The following is a 20,982-nucleotide window of genomic DNA, read 5'->3' as shown; positions in this document are numbered from 1 at the left end:
ACTCCATCAATTGTTTGAGAAGCTGTCTGAAGTACAGTTGACAGTCAATCTGGTAAAAAGTGAGTTTTGCCATGCCACAGTCACATACTTAGGATATGTTGTAGGTCAAGGTCAGGTGAAACCTATCAAAGCCAAAGTTGAAGCAATTGAGCAATACCCCACACCTGTAAACAAGAAGGCACTCATGAGATTTCTAGGAATGGTTGGCTATTATAGAAAGTTCTGTCCAAACTTTTCAGAGATAGCAAGTCCTTTGACTGATTTGTTGAAGAAAGATGCAAAATTCATTTGGTCAGAACAGTGTGAAAATGCTTTTCACAAAGTCAAATCGATACTCATGAGTTCACCAGTGCTTACTGCACCTAATTTTCAGAAGCAGTTCAAGTTGACTGTTGATGCCAGTGACATAGGCTGTGGAGGTGTTGATGCAAGAGGATGAAGACCAAATAGATCACCCCATTTGTTACTTTTCAAGGAAATTCAACAAGCACCAGAGAAATTACTCCACAATTGAGAAGGAGTGTTTAGCATTGCTATTAGCATTGCTACATTTTGATGTGTATTTGGGTACCACAGTATACCCTGTGCTTGTTTTCACAGATCACAATCCCCTCACCTTCATCAACAGGATGAAGAACAAAAACCAAAGACTGGTGAGGTGGAGTTTGACCTTGCAAGAGTACAATCTGGACATCAAACATATTAAGGGAAAAGACAATGTAATGGCTGATGCCCTGTCCAGAATTGCATAAGAAAACCTGACAAATAAAAATTTCCTTTAAAAGGGAAGTTGTATGTGACAAGTAGTCACTGTGTATGATGAGTTAAATACTCAAAGTTGATAATATGTTGAAGTTGATGTAAAAGAAGAAAACATTTAAGAAAGTTTTCATTACATTCGAACTTTCTTCTTTTAAGGGGGAGGGTGTGATGTGCCCTGAGTAATTTAATTTAATTTAATTATTTAACTTTGTTTACAAGCTGAAAGTATTTCATGAGATGGGAAACCCCTTGTATTTTGGAATTCCCCAAATTATTGTAAACAAAGTCAGAGCTATGTTTGGAACTTGGAAAGCCCCAGTTCATTATTGCACCATCAGGAAAAACCCCCAGGAAGTGATGTAATGTGAATGTGTATAATTAATCTTGGGAAATCCCAAGATTGCAGCAATGTTGTGAAAATGTGATTGAAGTAATGGTTTATTAATAGATGATGAGTTTTTTGCATGAGTACTGATATAAAAAGCTGGAGGTTTTTGTTGGGACTTTACAGAATGCCGTGGGAGATTGAGAAACTCCACATGTGTGTGATGGTCTTCGTGCTTCAAAAAAGAAGTGCATTTTAACCAGTTTATATAGCCAATAATTGAGCTAATTTTAATACAGCAACGAAGAAGACAGCGAGCACACAAAAGTGCTCTTCCTCATCAAAGGATTAAAAGTTCTTCTGTCAAATTGCTGGAGTTTGCTGGGTTTGTGAGGCCACGCATCTGTCAAAAAACAGCGGAGCTGTGTTAAAGAAACCTGTTCCCTGGAGAAAGAGAGAATGGTGAAAGAAACACCATTTTTGGAGAAAGCAGCGCAAGGAGATATATTTGTGGAGATAGCAGCGCAAAGGAGATTGGAGGAAGCATCATCATTTTCGTATGAGGATTTTATACGCAAGGATTATAAATGCAAGTGTACTATGGACTTCGCTGATTTTCGCAGGACAAGCGAATAAGGATATATTACATCAGTCGTCCAGAACATTGCAAGAACTCTAGGATCACCAACAAGAAGACAGCTGGTTAAGTAGTCATAGAGTAAAACTGTCATTGTGTGATTTTATTGTATATGCGATATTGTTATTATATGTACCAATCATACTCTATTTTCAATTAAAGACTTAGATTTTGTTAGCTTAAATAAACAGTGTATTTGTGTTGTGCATTCGTGTGAGTTCGGGTAAAAGGTGATTTTGGCCTTGAGTCAAGTACGACTCGTAACACCATATTGTTCTGATTTGGTTAAAAGCTATATTAAAATATTCCTCAAGTCACAAGGATTCGGAGCCAATAACAACCGTTGGCGTTTTCGCCAAGAAATTCAGACTGATTAGTAGTAGATAGGTCAATTTAAATTGCTGTCTTAAGGAATATTTTGAAATAAGTTTTAACTGCGTCCATTGTTCACCTGTTATATTTTTATTCAGTACATCTAAAAAACCCAAAACTTTTAGTAATACCCAACTTTACATTCACAAGCAAGTTCTATCCGACTATTTCGTTATGACTAGTTCGATACTATACATGTTTTTTCATGTCATGATTCCAAACTGTCTTTTCCAGATCCATGCGATTTAGGCTTGTTTGCTTGTTCTGCTATGGGGCCATGCATTCCAGACCATTTTGTATGCGACGAATATCTTGATTGCGAAGAAACAAAAACAGACGAGATCGGCTGTGAGTTCAGTTGCCAAAAAAGTGCAAAATCAAACTAAAGGCTTTTTGGCGACGGGAAGGGAAAGAAGGAAAGAATAAAGAGAGAAAAGAAGGAAAGAAGATATTTGCTCTGGGTGGGATTCGAACCTAAGACCCCTCGCATGCCAAGCACTCGGTCGGCGACACTTTGCCACGGGTCTTGAGCTTCGCTGGCCAGCGAAACCGTGCCTATATATCACTTACGGCGATTGCGTCATCACACCACGTGGGATGCATGCACGAACAGCGCATATATCAAGTAGTATTTTGTAGTATTCAGGAGGGTTAGGGTTAACCAATAAATATTATTATATTTTCACAATGTTTTTCTTATTCTCAGTAAGTTTTCTTAAAGAACTTTTCGAGAACTTTTGATTTTTGACTTGAGATGTATACAAAATTGAGTTTTCTTATCTACCACAAAATTCTCATTTTTAATATCCCTAGCTCTCTGATAATATTATGTCACCTACGGTTACCCTACTACATATAATTCATGTTCATACTATTAACTATGTTAACTCAAGCCATTACACGTGTTATAGGTCCATGTCCACAGGAAGGCGATTTCCGATGTTCTAATTTACGGTGTATTGCTCCTGACCTAATGTGTAATGGTGCAGATGAATGCGGCGACAACTCTGATGAAATGGATTGTAAGATCAATTGTACTCATTTCTATTTCAATTAAGAAATATGAATAATTATTAATATCAGGTTGATTAGTCGGTTTTAGCGGATTCGCCGTCGCACAAGTTTAGACCTGTCAAGCTTTCGTCAGGAGTAACTCTGACTTCTTCAGGACAAAGTACCTAAGAATGAGACATGTACGCCGCCTCATGCCTACTGATGCCCCTTGTCAACAGAGAACAAGCAGATCTCTCCTATCTGTAATTTTAAAGGTTTTGGTGGCTCTGAAAAGAGCCGTTCACTGACCTGATATGTAATGGTGAAGATGAATACGGCGACAACTACGATGAAATGGATTGTAAGATCAATTGAATACATGAATCCAAAACCCACCCAAGTCCATGGGAAGCGATTTTGAGAAAAAAAAAACCTGTGTATCATTTTAATTCCTTTAGTTAGATTTACCTGGTCAATATGGTAAGTTATACGTGCAAATGGGTGGGTTAAACTGTATTAGGTATGACGATTAGCATTTCAGGGACTTCGTGGGGTTCATTTTAAATTTTTAATGGACTTGGTTTTTTGAATCATATACTAAGACAATAATGTTGGAATGAGATTACCACTTGTAAGATAATACAAAATAAAGCACACAGTTCGTCGGCTGTATTCCATAGTGGCGTATAGTGATTTTTGGTAATTTTTTTGAAAATTGGCACATATGTTTTTAATTATGTCCTCTTTCATTTTTTTCTAAGTCTCATCAGTCATAATTAGCTAATTAATTAGTAATTAATTAATTAAATGTGGCGTATAGTTACAAAGTGACATTTTTCGTATTCCATAGTGGCGTATCGACCATACGCCACTTTTTATACACATTTTATAATTATGAAATATCGGCAAAATGAAAAACATCGTATGTCATAGTGGCGTACACGTATCGGACCTATACGCCACTATGGAATACGAACGACGAAAAGTAACGCCATATAGATTACACGGCGACCGAGGTGGCGTACGGTTAACGTTAGGTTAGGGTATTGCGTTTTGTTCGTTTTCCATAGTGACGTATAGTTTTATTTTCAGTTTGCCAGCAATAGTATGTATTTATTTCTTTTGAAAAATATATAACAATAAAATCTATTTAGTTTACTACAGAAATTTCACATCATTTACAAAATATAATGAATGTCTGATTTACACAACTCGATTTTAAATTGGCATTTCTTCAAACCCGATTTTCTCGAAATGTTGTTAATTCGCGGCGCCCCACTATACGCCACTATGGAATATGGACGACGAGTTATGTATAATGTTGATAAGCATTCTGCCATGTAATATAAACCACACACTTTCCTTGATTAAACCCATTTTTTCCAAAAGTCACTCTCCAGCAATGAATGTGTTACAAGTGGACTTTTATACATACTGGATTTCAATCAATGTGTTACAAGACTCAAATCATGGACTTGGGTTGATTCTTTCATACATGCTATTTTCACATGCTCAATAGACACAGAGGATGAATTTGAGTTGTTCTTTCACACATATGCCAGGCCTATGTATAGCAACACTTTCCCATGCTTAACTCAATTTGGCCAAAGTATGGACTTGGGTGGCTTTTGTATTCATATATTCAATTGTAATTCAATAGAAAACAATGACATTGGGGAGGAAATATTGATTTTTGATGACCAAAGCAAGGAGCTAACTTTATACACATTTTGTGAGAGCTGGTCTTAGTGAGTCACGGCTTTCTGGTTCTGAACTCCTCAATATTACCGATTGTATTTGGATCAGTTTTCAGTCATTCTACTATTTGTTTTCAATTCAGGTCCAACACTAGAGACTACGACGGAACCATTGACGACATTGTTGGCTACCACAGAACCACAAACTACCACCGAATTCGCAATGACAACTGAGTCAGGTATGTTGTTCCTTTACGCCTACCAATGTATTTCCTTCTGCGCCAATTCATCATTACATTACCATGCCTTAAACAATTGTGTCCTTTTTACTGGCTCCTAATTAACTAAAACAGTGCGAAGGTCACTCCTAGGGATTGAATGACGGCATAACGTGTGCAATGTCTGGGTCATGAACCAGTGGCGTAGCGTGTGTCATCACATGGGGAGGTCACCGACCATGATTGGGGGACACAGGGTCTGAGTGGGGGCACAAGCCGTGCCCCTATGACACTTTCATGCACTGCCGCACACATAGGCAACCCTTTTGTGGAGTAATCTCAGCGATAGATAAAAAAACCCCATAGATTAATTACACATATATTAGAATATTCCATGTCTGTACTCTCCAAGCATACTTGAATTCAGCTAACGCTGGTACAACGTTCAGACCTAGCGACATCACTCATCTTAGGCACGAAGTCTCTTTTGTGTACGCTCGAGCTTTACAGGTAATTTGAGTTGCCTCACGCACCCTTTATAGCGGCGACTTACCACCACCACCATCCCCATCTCCCAAGTTCCGAAATAAAAATGCAAAGATAGGTGAAGGCTGAGACGACGCAATTTTGTGGGATTTACTTTTTACTTTTTTCGTTTTAGATCCATGCGATATTGGAAACTTTGCCTGTTCGAGAGATGGACCATGTATTGATGAAGGATTACAGTGTGATTCACTTATAGATTGCATTGAAACCAGGGCAGATGAAATGGGCTGTAAGTCGCTTTGAACTTATCCAACTCAAATCATTTCAAATATCAAAAAAAAAAAAAAAGATTGTTATTTACAATGTTCTAAAACAAATCCAATATAAAATAGGTGATGTTGACATACCTCAATGACGTTTCGTGCTGTAACACGGCACTTCCTTAAATTGAATGACCAGCTTTGGCCTAGGTTAGTATAATACTACTCCCTATTCCAGAAAAATACAGCACTAATTTTTTGGGATAAAAAAAAATATTATCCTGTTTTGCCAAATGAAACATAGCTAAATCCTAATCCTTTAGTTAGTCCTAACTGGCAATAAAAGGATAATTTTAATATTTGGCCAATTTTTGGAAATAAGGGCCAAAAACATGCGTTTTTAGGGCGTTTTTTGTATGCTGTGACAATCAAGCTCAAAGACTTGTACTAAGATTCAGTTGGTGCATTCTAGTTTTTGGAAAAGACATGTTTCATTTTTGTAACCCATTATTTAATTATAGTAACACAAAAAAGTGGGAATTAGAACAAAATTGCAGCATCTACTCAAGATTTTGAATGAAGTTAGACTTGTTCCAAGTCCTTGATTTTTGTGACTCGATTGTCAGAAAACATGACAAAAATGCATTTTTTTTTGGCTCTTTTTTCAAGAAATTGGCCAAATATTAAAATTTTATTTTTATTGCCAGTTATGACTAACTAAAGGATTAGGATTTAGCTATAATTTATTTTGCAGAACTTGATCATATTTTTTTAATCCCAAAAATTAGTGCTGTATTTATCTGGAATGGGGAGTAGTTTTAAACGTACTCACTTTCGATTACATTTATTTTGTTTTCTATAATATTTTTGTGAACTTAAAATGGATATCTCTCTCATGTTAGTTGGAACCATATATTTGTCAGCCCACGATGTGTAAACGTTAGTTCATATGGGCAGTGTGTGAAATATCGCCCATCCGCGCGTCCGAGACCTGGTATGTTTTCCTGTCCAATGAGCTGATGAGATGAGCGTTGTCAAGCGTCCACCAAAGTGGAACATCCATTATTACTAAATTTTAACATTTCACAAAATGTCCTTTTCCAATAAAATTCACGTGTTAAACCAAAGTTAATATTGTTTTACTATTTTGTATAATACTTTCTAATTACCTCAAACATGATACATGATTTAGGTCCATGTCCAGTGGATACCCATGTCCGTTGTCCTAACATACGATGTATTGCTCCTGACCTGATATGTGACGGGGAAGATGATTGTGGCGACAACTTCGATGAGACAAATTGTAAGATGAGTTTATATAATTCTTGTTCTTCGTTGTCAATCAACTCTTTTGAAATCAACCTTTAAATGGGAGTCATCACTTAATACTCCTTTGTACAACAATTTTTTTTAATCATCAGACAGGGATGTGACCTCAATCTTAAATGTTATATGTGCCTAATAGCCTTCAAAAGTATGAGCCTTTTGGTGTCATCGTATTGGAACGTTGATTTGGTTGGCAAAGGATAGCGAGAAGAAAAAGCGTCGTTAATGCAGGCGCGTATATATACAAAACTCAAAGTGTAATGCTAAAAATAGTTGTTATTATACATTGTGAATACGACATTGTAAACGGGTATATTCTTAACTGTTTTATTTTCTATTTAGGCCCGACCACGCCAACAGTAGAACCAACCACTGCAGGTATGTTACAATAAAAAATAACCTCCTGTTTATCCTCCTGTAATGGGTAATTTGAAATTACGATTGCTTCATACTCACCAACTTAATCTACATTAAAACCACATTTTGTATCTTTTGTTCACAGGTGTATGCGATAGCGATTTCTTTCCCTGTGCACTTAACGGATCGTGCATAGAAGACATATATATGTGTGATGCTATTATAGACTGCAAGGAATCATATGCAGATGAAATCGATTGTAAGTCAAATATTGTCAGAATTATAGCTTGAATTCCGTCCTACATTCGCCAGTAATGCATCTGTTGCCAGCACAAGCGAAGCCTCCCGAAGACCTGCAGCATATAAACGAAAGAATAAGGAACAAACCCAGGAAATGTACAAGAGAATACTTACATACATCGGACACCGAACATGTTCAATGTCGACAGACTTACTACATCACCTAACACGAACCACATTTGGCGGATGATGCAAGGACATATGAACACAAAACAAACAACAACATAATTACTAAATTAAACTGATCCGGCGATGTGTGACAGGGGCATAAGCATAAACCAATTACAGCTTTTTAACAATATAAGACACAGCGTAAATCATCGTGTTTTTTTCGAACTACAGGTGCATGTCCAAAAGAAGGCGATCTCCGTTGTCCTAACGCACGATGTATTGCTCCTGAACTGTTCTGTAATGGGATGGATGAATGTGGCGACAACTCAGATGAGGCAAATTGTAAGCTTATTGTATTTTTGCGCTCGTAACAACTAATTGAAGCCAATTGTCACACCAGTTATTACTGTTATGTCGATTTTTTATTAAAAGTTTAGGTCATATTCTTTGTGGCCTAGTTCAGTATATCTGCTCCGTTGGTCGATTTTATTTTGTTTTTTGTTTATTTATTTCTAATATTTTGGACATAAAATTCATGCAATGCAATTTCAAAATGCTTAATGATAATATTAATGATCTCGCTTACAACTACACATTGGTCTTTCTATTGTGTTATTGACTTTATTCAACAAATGTCATGTTTTGAAGCAAAATATTGGTTAACCATTTATATGCCAATTATATGTCCAAATGTGTGTATCTGTTAAATTTAATTAAATAGATTGTGAAGTAGAGTATTATTCGATTTCTTCAATTTAGGTCCTACTACAGCATCACCCACTACATCGTTCCTACCAAGTACCGCAGAGGTTTTCATGACAACTAATTCAGGTAAGCTGTAATTTCAAACTTGTTTTGCCAATGTGCCGTAGAAGTGACGTAATTAATCGGATTAACTACCATAGCAATAGATGAATACAATTTTGAATATATCGCACTGCACTACAACGTTCATGCGGTACCTATGGATTGAACCATAGATGTCAAAAAACAAGGATAACGACCTGGATCGTAATTCTATAGAATATTCATATCATGATGATCCTTCGCACCTGTAAGATTAGTGTATCTTCAAAAAGAGTGGTATTGTGTTCATTCTATGATTGCAGACAGACACAGGTGATGAGTGCAACCTGCATATTGTGCAGGGCGATATATTCAACAATTGTATTCATCTATGGCTATGGTAGTTAATCCGATTATTATGTCACTTCTACGGCGAATATGTGTGTTTACATGATTCTGATATGCTGTTTATTTATATAAATCGTTCATTTTTTCAGGTCTTTGCGATGACGGTCACTTTACGTGCTCACCTGGTGGAGAATGCATGGAAAATATATATATTTGTGACGAGTTTGTAGATTGCAACGAAACATATGAAGATGAGAGATATTGTGAGTCAAATTATAATTAAATTAAGTTACAATATCCACTAGGCTAGAAAAGCATACTAGTTTTATTGTTTGAAACATATTTGATGTATGTATGTATTTAAAATATGGTAAGTTGTCACTTAGCTTGTCAAGCAATAGAGCTGTATTTATATCTCTTTGGAATATCCTTCGTAGTATGTATTTTAGGGTAAAAAGTCTGGATGTAGGGGACGGGTTACATTTACCGCCGTGGTGGTGCGACGGGTACAAAGTGTATCCGAAATGAGTGTAAAAGTTGAGTGTGAGTCAAAATGGTCAATGCTAATCAACATTGACAATACAAATTGTGACTATATCAGGTTCCATTATTTTTAAGATTTATACTGTTGATTCTATTAAACATAAATATTAATGTTGTTCAATTTTTATAGGTGAATGCAAACAAGAAGGGTACTTCCGGTGTGATAACCTCCGATGTATTGCTCCTGACCTGATATGCAACGATATAGACGATTGTGGCGATAACTCAGATGAGAGAAATTGTAAGATGGTTGTCAAGTTTTTGGAAAGTTTTTTCATGCATCCATAAAATTTGTATTATATCGCGAATTTCAAAAAGTCAAAATTATTTGATATCAGAAGGTATTCAGAATGCAATTCGATATGTCTGATGTGCTCTCAGGCCCCACAAAAATACTGTGCAAAGGTGGGTGACCGACAAAATAATAAAATTACCAAAGTGTAAATGTACGATGGCATTATTATTACCTCTAAAGAAGAGCATGATAAATGCTGATTCGTTCTTAACATGTATGTTTTGCTATAGTGTGTGTTACCATGGTTACGTGTTTCTCTAATCTCCGAACTGTTACAATATTTAAAAGAAGAATATAAACAAATTCAATATAACCCATTCTTGTTTCTAGGTTCATGCGATGCAGGCGAGTTTTCCTGTTCAGAATACGGACCATGCATTCCAGGAGGATTCGTTTGTGACGATTTTGTAGATTGCATAGAAACAAATGCAGATGAAACAAATTGTGAGTCCAATTTTTTGTTTCCAGAATAATTACTAATAATATTAGTAATATTTAAAGTGATAAATGCAACAAATCCTTAGAACAGCATGAATTTCTTCTAAGACATGATGAGGTATATCTGAACAAATACCATGTCACATGTGTGTACAGAAGCCATGTCAGTTGTGTAAGGCCAAAAAAAAAGGTTTGTCTCAAAGCTCACGAGAAATTTTAAAACAAATGCGAAATGTGATTTTTTTTTATTCCGACTTTTTTCATGGTATTTTGAGAAAAAAGTCTGATTGTCGCCGATTTTTTCAGGAAAAAAATATATAAAAAAAAATTTGAAATAAAAACATTTCCGCATTTGTTTTTGGTCAAATCGTGGGATTTTACAAACGCGCGCGCAAGCTTTGAGACGAACCTTTTTTTTTTTTTTTTTTTTTTTTTTTGCCTAATGTCATTGTTTTATCTGTTCTATTCGTATTAAATATCTACTATGCTCCATTCATATATTGACGGGAGATAAATTTTCAATTTCAGATTATTGTAGACTCCAAATTTTGGTATACGAGACGGGTCAGTGCATGCGAAATGCGTAAAATTGTGTTTTTTATTTACTCAAAACAGTGGCTTTTTAAAAGGGAAGATGCACAGGAACATTTCTACTTTATGTTTCTTTTCTTAGGATATTTAGGCTGGTAATCAATCATTGTGGAGTTAGGTAATGCTTTAATAATTTGTGATACATTGCATAATTGCGATTGCGCTACATAAAACCATTCGTTATAAAGGGTATCTGAGCGTACAATACATATTTAAGGCGCTGCTGAACAACGGAATAAAAATACTTTCTGCTTTTACCTATACGTTCAGCAGCAAACACAAAGCGTTTTGCAAGGGCATATAAAAGGTATATAATGTTTTAATAACATTCAAAACCGTTTGAAGCAGAGCAATTAAAAATGTTGGAAAATGTTTACCAACAAATGTTTAAAATATAATTTGAAAACATTTTAAAAATATTGTTGTAGTGTTGTTCATATGAAACATTTAAAGTGTGCTGAGGTTTGTGGGGTCAACGTCTAGGCATTGTGCCTGTGCGCAGCGCACTATAAATCACTGCGCTTTTCTGAAAAACTAGAATACGTTTAAAACTTTTGTCATTTGCAGTTGATTCAATGATGTAGTAACACTAACATTATTGCCTGTTGTTTCTGTTCCAACCCCTTTAGGTCCATGCCCAAATGAAGACCATTTCCGATGTGCTAACATGCGGTGTATTCCTCCTCAACACGTGTGTAATGGAAGAGATGACTGCAGAGATATTGATATGTCCGATGAGATAGATTGTAAGATAAATAGATAAACAGTTATGTAATTTTATTTCATTTGCCCTTAAATGGAGTACCGTAAAATTCCGTCTACAAGCATATATATGCCTCTAAACGAGGTTTTTTTGACACAAGAGACAAGAGGCAGACACTCTCAACAAAAACGTTATTTGGAGTTTGAACAACTATATTACTGATAAAGGCGGCTGTACAAACATGTATATTTGTAAGACCAATCTATTGCAATGTTTTTGAGAAGGGTATTGGCCTTTCATATCTTTCGTTAAAAAAATCCTCGTTTAGAGGCATATATGCTTCTAGACGGAATTCTACGGTATTTCAACAAAAGTAGTAAAGTAATGACTAAGTGAGAAACGCTTTTAGCTATATAGATATTATTATTGTTATAATAATAATCATAATTATTATTATTATTATTATTATTATTATTATTATTATTATTATTATTATTATTATTATTATTATTATTATTATTAACAATAATAATAATAATTATAATAATAATAAAAATTGCCAATGGAATCAACTTTTCACATGTTTAAAGATTGCATAGCCACAATAACATGTATCTTGTGCTAGTTTCACCTTTCTGTTTTCAATTTAGGTCCAACTACCACAGTGGCTCCGACCACTGCATCACCTTCTACCATATCACCTACCACACGTCAAATGACAACAGCAGGTACGCATTACTTTTGAAAGGACCAATGTCTTATTAATAATATGTCTTATTAAGGTGGTACTACACCCCCTAATAAATTTTGTGACTAATTTCGCATTTTTCCCAATATATAACTACACACTGGTAACAAAAGTTATGTATATTATAGGAGCAAGGAATGCAGTTACCACACTGAAATTTCAGTGATTCAAGACAAGTGGTTCATTATATGTTAAGAAATGAGGTACATTCTAGTGGTACCTCTTTTCTTAACATATATACATACCGCTTGTCTGGTGTCACTGAAAAGCCTTGCCCCTATAATACACATAACTTTTGTTACCAGTGTGTTATTATTTTTTTAATGCAAAAATAGTCACAAATTTATAGTACCATCCTAATATGTACTAAAGTGTTCACAAAAAATAACTCCCCCTTAAAATTACAAAACATAACTTTGCATAACTTGACATAGATTTCGTTGATTTGAAGAATTTAAAAACCTGTGAATAAAGGAATCATTTTCCTACCCTCCCAAAGTTCATTATTTTAAAAATCATTTTGTTTTGGCCAAAATTATAACATTTTCCAAAATAGTGCTTTCTGAAAAGTTGCACCTTTCCACATCCTATACATTTAATGTACAAAAACATTCTCGATATCAATGTTTTTGTTGTCTTTAATTTTTTATGTATACAATTACCCATGCAATCATCTTGCAGTAGAAAACAATGATTCATTGAAATGTACGGGGTTTTTCTAGGTTTTATTGAGTCGGTGTTTCAAAAATGGTAAAATCAATTTAGGAGTTACAAAACCTTTCTTTCAATAACTTGGTTGATTTGAAAAATTAAAAAAAACCTGTGAATAGAGGCATCGTTTTGCTACCCTAGCAAAGTTATCCCTTCTCAAAATCATTTCGTATTGGTCAAAAATAATCACATTTTACAAAATTGATGCTTTAAAAAAAGTTGCACTTTTCAACATCCTATACATGTAATGTGCAAAACTTTCTCGATATCAATGTTATGATTGATTTATTTGTTTTGTTTTCCTACACCTTTCTGTCGCTGATCTCTCAGTAACCATTTCAAACATCATGTAGTGCAAAATAACGATTCGTTGAAGCAAATTTGGTCATAAATGAGGATATTGAAAAGTGCCACTTTTTCTGAAAGCATCATTTTTGGAAAATGTGATTATTTTTGGTCAAAACAAAAAGATTTTTTAAAGAAAGAACTTTGAGAGGGTAGTAAAATGATGTCTTTATTCACAGCTTTTTAAATTTTTCAAATCAACGAAATGTATGTCAAGTTATGTAAAGAAATGTTTTGTAATTTTATGGGGGGAGTTATTTTTTGTGAACCCTTTATATACCTATACTATTCGCCGATCGCACGGTCATCTCAAAACGAGATTCTGTCCGCAAAGTGCGTGTTGCGTGTGCGTACGCGCACGCTTTCCCATTGCTAGAAAAGTTGAAAAAAAAATGCGCATGTGTTTGCAGGGAGGACCTAGTTTTGGTAGCAAGATGGCGGATCCGTGCAATGAGTGAATTCTGTTTTAACTTTTAGCATAATTTGTAGCTCTCTCCCTTTCTGTATTTCTTTTCAGGTCCCTGTGAGACAGATTACTTTGCATGTTCACGTGAAGGTCCATGTCTTGAGATGAGCTTTGTCTGCGATTCATTTATAGATTGTCCTGGAACAAAGAAAGATGAAATGGATTGTGAGTCAAATACAGGGTGTCCCAAAAGTTCCTTTACCATTTTGAAATGCTGCATTACTTGCAGAAATTATATTATGATGAACACATTGAATGTTTTAGGAAAGTAGAAACGTGCATAATTGTTTTGATACCTAACTTGGTCAGTTTGCTTGTCAATTTAGATGTAAAATATAATATAGCCCCATTTCATCACATATTAGAAAACCATTCATAAAACAAACTACAGCTGTCGGAGTGCAAAATTGCATAAATTGACACAGGATATTGGGAGGAATCCTTTCACTGCATCAAAAATGAGTTCTTAAAGGGAGCAACATAGTATGTGTTGAATAAAATAAAGGTATTTCCTCTGATGGATTATTAGATATTTATATATCAAATATTTAAAGTTGGCAAACATCACCACAAGACATCCCTGACTTGAATATGCAGACATGCATACCCTTGCTTAAAAATGCACTTGAGCTACTAAAGAACTCAATGAAATACCCAATATTTGGATGGTTTTAAGATAGTGCTAATGCTTCCAATGAAGAAAAAATCATATTAGTTTGGTACAAGCGTGTTCTTTTCAAATTTATATTTGGATTTCGCTTTTGATCATATTGTGTGAGGGATATGATGGTTGCAAATGGTAAAAGAGACTTAACAGTTAGCAGCCTGGACAACCGATTCTTTTGTTTAGCAAGGCTCACTCAGTCATTTAATGTGGCAATACAAACGATCGAATTTGGTGTTGAAACGAGCTAAATTTTGAGTTACACCTTTTCAATGTAAAATTAATTTTCTCGGCCAAATGAAATGCAATCATTTTCATTTTTTTCAGTAAATGTCAGGTCAAATTGTAGTGCTTGATACTTATTTTTTTTTCAAATCCTAGTGTTAAACTTAGGCGTGAAATTCAGTCATTTCGTGTAAGATTTTCGATTTTGATAGGCTTAAACTCTGCCCGCGAGCCTTTTCTTGGATCAACCTTTTAGCTTTTCAAAGTAATATAGTACGCTAATGAAGGATTTTTCCCAACTTTCTAACGCACATCACCGTGAGCGATATATCATAGTTTTGTCAGAATTTACGTTTTGATTTCACCATTTTTTCACCGGCTGAAATTTTTTCAAAATCAACGAGTGAAATATAAGGCTAATAATACTAGCATTGTGGATCGATATCCCTGGGTTTAATAGGAATACCGGCATGATACAGTGTTGCCAGAACTTCAATATAGCAACGAAATTCGCAGGCCTAATAGCGCTCCTATACTGATCATGTTTATAGCACGATGAGGATATTTCATCATCACGTGAGTGATTCGGACCAATGTGTTGAAATTTGCTTCTCCTCAAAACAACTTTGCCCGAAGGCTTACATGCAATTGGGCAATATTTTAAACAAAACTTTCTTTTACAAAACATTATATTACGCTGTATGTTTTATGATCAAGCAAACTGTTTGGAACACACTTCCAAAGAAATAACCTTCGTAACGCCCCGGCGTAACGCCCCAGACTTTCGTTATTTAAACGCCAGAAATAGATTGTCCTTATAAGAACCATCAGAGATTGTGGCTTATAAGAACCGTTCATTATCATTGTTAACTTAAACAGGTTTTTGTTTTTAAACATCTTTATAAATTGATTGTTTTTATGTTTGTTTGTAAATTTCGTGCTTTACGCGCTTTGAGTTCCTCATCAGAGATTGTGCCTTATAAGAACCATTCATTTTCATTGTTAACTTAAACAGGTTTTTGTTTTAAACAAAAACCTGTTCAAGCAATTATTTAAAATTGCTTGCCTAAAAACAGAATAACTTGGATGTTAATACTTGACGTAGTGTTTCAATTGTCATGAAGGTGACTGGGTATGGTGCCTTTTGTTTGTGTTTGTTTGAAACTGCTTTTGGAAACCCACCGAAAGTCATAGGCCCTAATGAAGCAGCCAAAACAATACCAGGTTAAACATGGAAGTTTATAAAACTTATTAAATAACCGTAAGGAAAAAAAAAACATTTGTGGCAACAATAAGCCTTGCATTGAAAGTCATGGTTAAAGTGTGTTGCTTACCACACCCACGTTCCCCTACATACACCCCACTACCCACCTTACACACCTCTGCACCAACCCCACCCTATAGGCCTACATGTACATGATATTACATAATAATATATAGCATAGCTATACATTTAGGTATAGCGCTTAATTATGACAAATATGGTTAGGCCTATATATAGGCCTACATGTCAAATTAAAAACAAACCCGAACACTGATGAATCTCTACAGAAACCCGAACACAAGTCTGAAGGGTGTAATGAAAATGGCAACCCGCGATGGGGGGGGGGGCAGGGGTAGGTCATACAAAATTCACATGGAGATAGGAGGGACAGAAGATTAAAATCCCCTATAATAACACGCTAATTTTTCTAGGTTTGGACCGTGGATTTTCATGAACCTCAAGCGTGCGTCTCTTAATACGGACTAACCTAGGTAAACAAACACACAGACAGACAAAATGGTTTTCATAATAATGCATATAAATTGAAATTGCAGGTTATCACGGGAGCAAATTTTTGAAATTCACCTCATTTACCAATTGGGGATTTGGGCTACCAAATCGCTAGTCGGGCAATCTTCATGATCTTTGCTTTTCAATGGAAAATTGCCCTGGATGACAACAATGAAAATATCGACTATTTCTGCTGGTTGCGCACGAGATAAAAGCACCGAGTTTGACATTTTCAGAGCATGAAGGGAAAAAGGGTAAAATAAAAAAGGAAATTCTGACAAAACTATAATATATAGACCCACACGATGTGCTTTACAGAGGTGGGAAATATCTTTCTTTAGCAAACTATATTGGTTTGAGACGCTAAAAAATCAATTCCGTAAAAAGCTCGCAGGCGAACTCAAGGCCTATACAAATCAAAAATATGACACTAAAAGATACAATTTGATGCTTAATTTTAACACCAGGATTTTTAAAAAAATGTATATCCAAGCACCAAGTTTTTAACTGACATTACTGAAGAAAAAAAAATATTGCTTTATATTTGACCGAGAAAATTAATTTCATAGCAAAAAGGTGTATCTCTGAATTGTGCTGATTTTAACATGTATCGATCGACTTTTAGCGCGACTAAGCATTTCTAAAGAATCGGTTGTCCAGGTAGGTGACTGTTAAGGATTCCACGTATACCCGTATTTAAATATATATAGTTGTCTTATGATATTATGATTGCTGGTTGTCCAAGAAAACAATAACAACTTTACAACTTTATAACAAAAATTGCATAATAATGCCTTCATCACTCCAATTGGCGGTTTTTATTCGAAATGTTGATATGGGATGCTAATCAGAAAAGGTCGTTGATTATCAAAATGTAAACACATTTTCTGTTCTAATTTATTAATTAAAAAGTAACACAACTAAAACCTTTATAGCGTCACTTAAGATTCTCAATGCTTATAATTGTGTCATAAGTCTTTGTATTGCGTGACTGCACATAATATTTGGCCCTTATTTCCATAAATTGACTAAATATTAGTATTTAATATCTATTGCCATTTAGTTCCGGGAATTTGTTCCAACTGAAGGATTGGGCTATGTTTCATTTCGCAAACTATGAAAAAAATTATTGTATTTTTAAGCAATCAGGAGTAGTCGATTTCTATTCTATGTTGATATAACCATCTATTTCATATATTATTCAAAAACTAATGCAGGTCCATGTCCAAACGAAGACGATTTCCGATGTGCTAACACGCGATGTATTACACGTGACCAAGTATGTGACGGGAATGATGATTGCCGTCGCGGGGATAACTCCGATGAAGCAAACTGTAAGATTATTATTAAATATGCTTCAATCGCCACTCATGATAAATATGAACACATTATAAATTTTTATGTTTTTCTATATTTCGTTTCCAGCAAGTTGTACCCTATTCGGAAATTGTACCCAATTTTGTAATAACCAAAAAAAAATTGTCGTGTATGAAATGTAAACTTGAACTGACATGTTGATTGCATATTAATCCACTCCCCCTGCGGGTCTCAGTACGCGTGCATTATTCTGTACAATTTCACTCCCAACAAAAGATACACATTTATACAAAAAAAATTAATGGTATTATTTCACTTCACTCGCTATATTTACATTTTAGGTCCAACCACACCAACGGCTTCAACAAATCCATGTGATCCAGGTGACTTTGCCTGTTCACCCGAGGACCATGCATTGAAGAAAGACAACGATGTGATGCTGCAATAGATTGTAAAGATACGATGACGGATGAATTGAATTGTGAGTATTTGAATTCTCTTTCAGTTGTACTTGTATTCATCATCATCTTCCGACACTGTGCAGAAACCTCAGCGGGAGTATAGACGAATCCAACGAGCCAAGTCATGGCCAGGATTTGGTCGGCCATATTTGGCTCAAGGGCTGATCTGGGCTTTTCCGTGTATAAATAAAATGGAAATGAAACAAATGTTGTTGAAGAGCATCAACACCCCCTGGGCTGAAGTAAGGTCTGATAACCCCTGTGTACAAAAAGGGCAACAAACTTGACCCAGACAACTACAGAACTATTACCCTCCTGTCAATCCCGGAAAAGTATTCTGTAGGATGGTTCTTAACCAAATACAACAGACTGTAGATCCGAGAGAGGAACAGTGTGGGTTCAGAAGTTCCTGAGGTACCACAGATGCGGTATTTGGTCGTCCACCAAATTGAAGGACCAAATTCAGAGGGACTTGGGAATGTCCCCACATGAAGCAAAGGCACAAGCAACAGAAAGAACTGAATTGAGGAGGCATTCTCGGCAGGGGGCAAAGGGACACAACGTCTTGCGCAGTTAAGTCAAGTAAGTCAGGCATATAAATGGCATTTACAGGGGCATGTTGCTCGGGCATATTATTATTTAATATATCTTATCTTATCCACAAAGGTACATGTCCAAGGGAAGGTGACTGGCGGTGTGCTAACACTCGATGTATTCCTCCTGACTTCATATATGTAATGGAGAAGATAACTGTAAAGACAACTCTGACGAAGAAAATTGTAAGATTTTGTTATATTTAATTTCTATACCATTAGATATTATAGTGCTAGTGCACATGAATTAGAGGGGAGCAGCGATTTATGAAACCATGATGGTGGTAGACAAAATATGTACGGTAGGTAGGTTAATACCAATTGGTACATAGGCTAGATGGGTAGGCTACCAATAGATAGATAGTGAACTCTCCGTGAAAGACGTACTTCCTTGGAATTGTTTTAGGATCATCTTCGAGAGTGGTGTGAAATCGTCCGATTTACGATTAATAAGAATAGTCTCTTACATACGCTACAGCTCGTAACATTTTTGTTATTAGTAATAATTATAGACATTTGTGCGTTTACGCTAGCAAAACGAGCGTCGTTTCCAGAAATTACTCGTCATTCTCGTTCTCCGAAAGGCGTATATCAGTTGTTATGCAATACTGATTATGTACTTTGAGGTTGGCTATTGAATATGTTCTAGACATTTTGCCATGAATTGATCACTGATTCCATGTGCTAAGGTGTCGTCAATAGAAGTTGGGGTTTTGGCCCTGACTTTAAAATAATTGATATGCTTAATTAATTTAGAGCAGAGAACTAAAACAACGTAGCGCTTAATACACGTATATCATTGACATACTTCTCTGGTTTTATGATTCGTTGACTTGTTGTGATTGTTCCCTGATTTAGGTCCAACAACAGAAGCACTCACAACACCAGAGGAACTATTCACCACTGATTCATCTACGACAATAGAATTGATGACAACTAAGACAGGTAGGTACACAATTAAATAATATATGGCGCTTTCTGATGTATGTTTGCTTTAATAATGTAATGGTTTACTGGTTGCTTATTTACTCTTAAATTCTTTAGATTTGATACTTTTTCTTTGTTTTTAATTTCATTTCAGATCCCTGTTTAGACGAATTTTTTGCCTGTTCATATGAGGGTCCATGTATTGAAAAGAGGTTTGAATGTGATGGAGTTCCAGATTGCCCTTTGACAAAGAAAGATGAAATTGACTGTGAGTCAAATTAACAGTTGCGGATACATTGCCGGGATACATTGATTATAATTTTAAGTTCTAAATTAAACTGTAATTAACCATGATTGTGATTAGGAAACACGTATTAGGAGCAATTCCGAAACGGGTGAAACTCTAGTATTATTATTAACAATAAACCCCGGGCAATAAACAAATAAAATTCGTAATGATGTTATGTACAACTGAACTATACTTCAACCCATACAGGTCCGTGTCCAACAGAAGGCTATATGCGGTGTGAAAACATACGTTGTATTGCTCCTGATCTCATATGTGACGGAGAAAATGATTGTGGCGACAACTCGGATGAAACCAATTGTAAGATTGTTGTACATTTTGTTCAATAACTGCACAAATTTAGTTGCAAAAGTAAATAAAAGTATTTGACAATGCATGGTTATGAATAAGAGTGAGACAAAAAGGGTGTTCATTTCCATTGGTACATGTGAAAAGAAGAGTCCTTTAAATTTCCATGCCATGGTGTGTATTGCTTTGCTTACGATATTACAATGTACTTTGAAAGTTGAGAAATAGTATCGATTTAAACTTGATTAGATTTTTGATTGACAAATCCAAAAGTACTCACTCGTTTTAGACTTTCGCCATCTTGGCTGATGGCTTCTTCAGAATGACCATTGGGATCCACTTTTCCCGCGGGATTGACCGCTGTTTCCGGCGATTTTCTCATCCCTCGGTGGCTTAGTTCGTATTAGTGGATCGTATACATGGTCTAGAGAGTAACTCCCGATGTCCCTGTTGACTGTTCTGTCCCCCCGCCTTCTAATCCAAATAGCTTCTCTGATCAGTCGAGTTTGTTGGTTGCCGTCTTTCTCAAGTAATTTAGGCTCATCCCAATTTATAACATGGTTCTCGATTGCGATGTGGTCGGTTATCGCGGATTTGTTTTGTTCCGA

The 20,982-nt window shown here is 35.6% G+C and overlaps 3 protein-coding genes across 3 annotated transcripts in view; all 3 read left to right on the top strand.

The window, feature by feature from the left end:
- The first annotated feature begins 2,355 nt into the window (after positions 1-2,355).
- LOC140163301 (uncharacterized) lies at positions 2,356-10,289 on the top strand. The gene is made up of 12 exons (XM_072186700.1): positions 2,356-2,444; positions 3,008-3,118; positions 4,930-5,025; positions 5,666-5,779; positions 6,943-7,053; positions 7,419-7,454; positions 7,579-7,692; positions 8,076-8,186; positions 8,604-8,675; positions 9,128-9,241; positions 9,652-9,762; positions 10,147-10,289. Exons 1-12 carry the CDS (start codon positions 2,366-2,368, stop codon positions 10,287-10,289), a joined length of 1,212 nt encoding a protein of 403 aa, XP_072042801.1. The 5' UTR covers positions 2,356-2,365.
- A 1,191-nt stretch (positions 10,290-11,480) lies between these two features.
- LOC140162384 (uncharacterized) lies at positions 11,481-18,261 on the top strand. The gene is made up of 5 exons (XM_072185588.1): positions 11,481-11,591; positions 12,199-12,276; positions 13,870-13,983; positions 17,699-17,815; positions 18,140-18,261. Exons 1-5 carry the CDS (start codon positions 11,513-11,515, stop codon positions 18,244-18,246), a joined length of 495 nt encoding a protein of 164 aa, XP_072041689.1. The 5' UTR covers positions 11,481-11,512; the 3' UTR covers positions 18,247-18,261.
- A 670-nt stretch (positions 18,262-18,931) lies between these two features.
- Positions 18,932-20,982, top strand: part of LOC140163300 (uncharacterized) — a 113,201-nt gene continuing 111,150 nt past the window's right edge. The window contains exons 1-4 of the mRNA XM_072186699.1: positions 18,932-19,038; positions 19,711-19,797; positions 19,934-20,047; positions 20,276-20,386. Coding sequence (XP_072042800.1) covers positions 19,782-19,797; positions 19,934-20,047; positions 20,276-20,386 — 241 coding nt within the window. The 5' untranslated portion in view covers positions 18,932-19,038; positions 19,711-19,781. The remainder of the gene's footprint in view (positions 19,039-19,710; positions 19,798-19,933; positions 20,048-20,275; positions 20,387-20,982) is intronic.

This window comes from Amphiura filiformis, chromosome 10 (assembly GCF_039555335.1).
Source record: "Amphiura filiformis chromosome 10, Afil_fr2py, whole genome shotgun sequence".
Taxonomy (NCBI): Eukaryota; Metazoa; Echinodermata; class Ophiuroidea; order Amphilepidida; family Amphiuridae; genus Amphiura; species Amphiura filiformis.
This window is presented reverse-complemented; position numbering and strand designations above follow the sequence as displayed.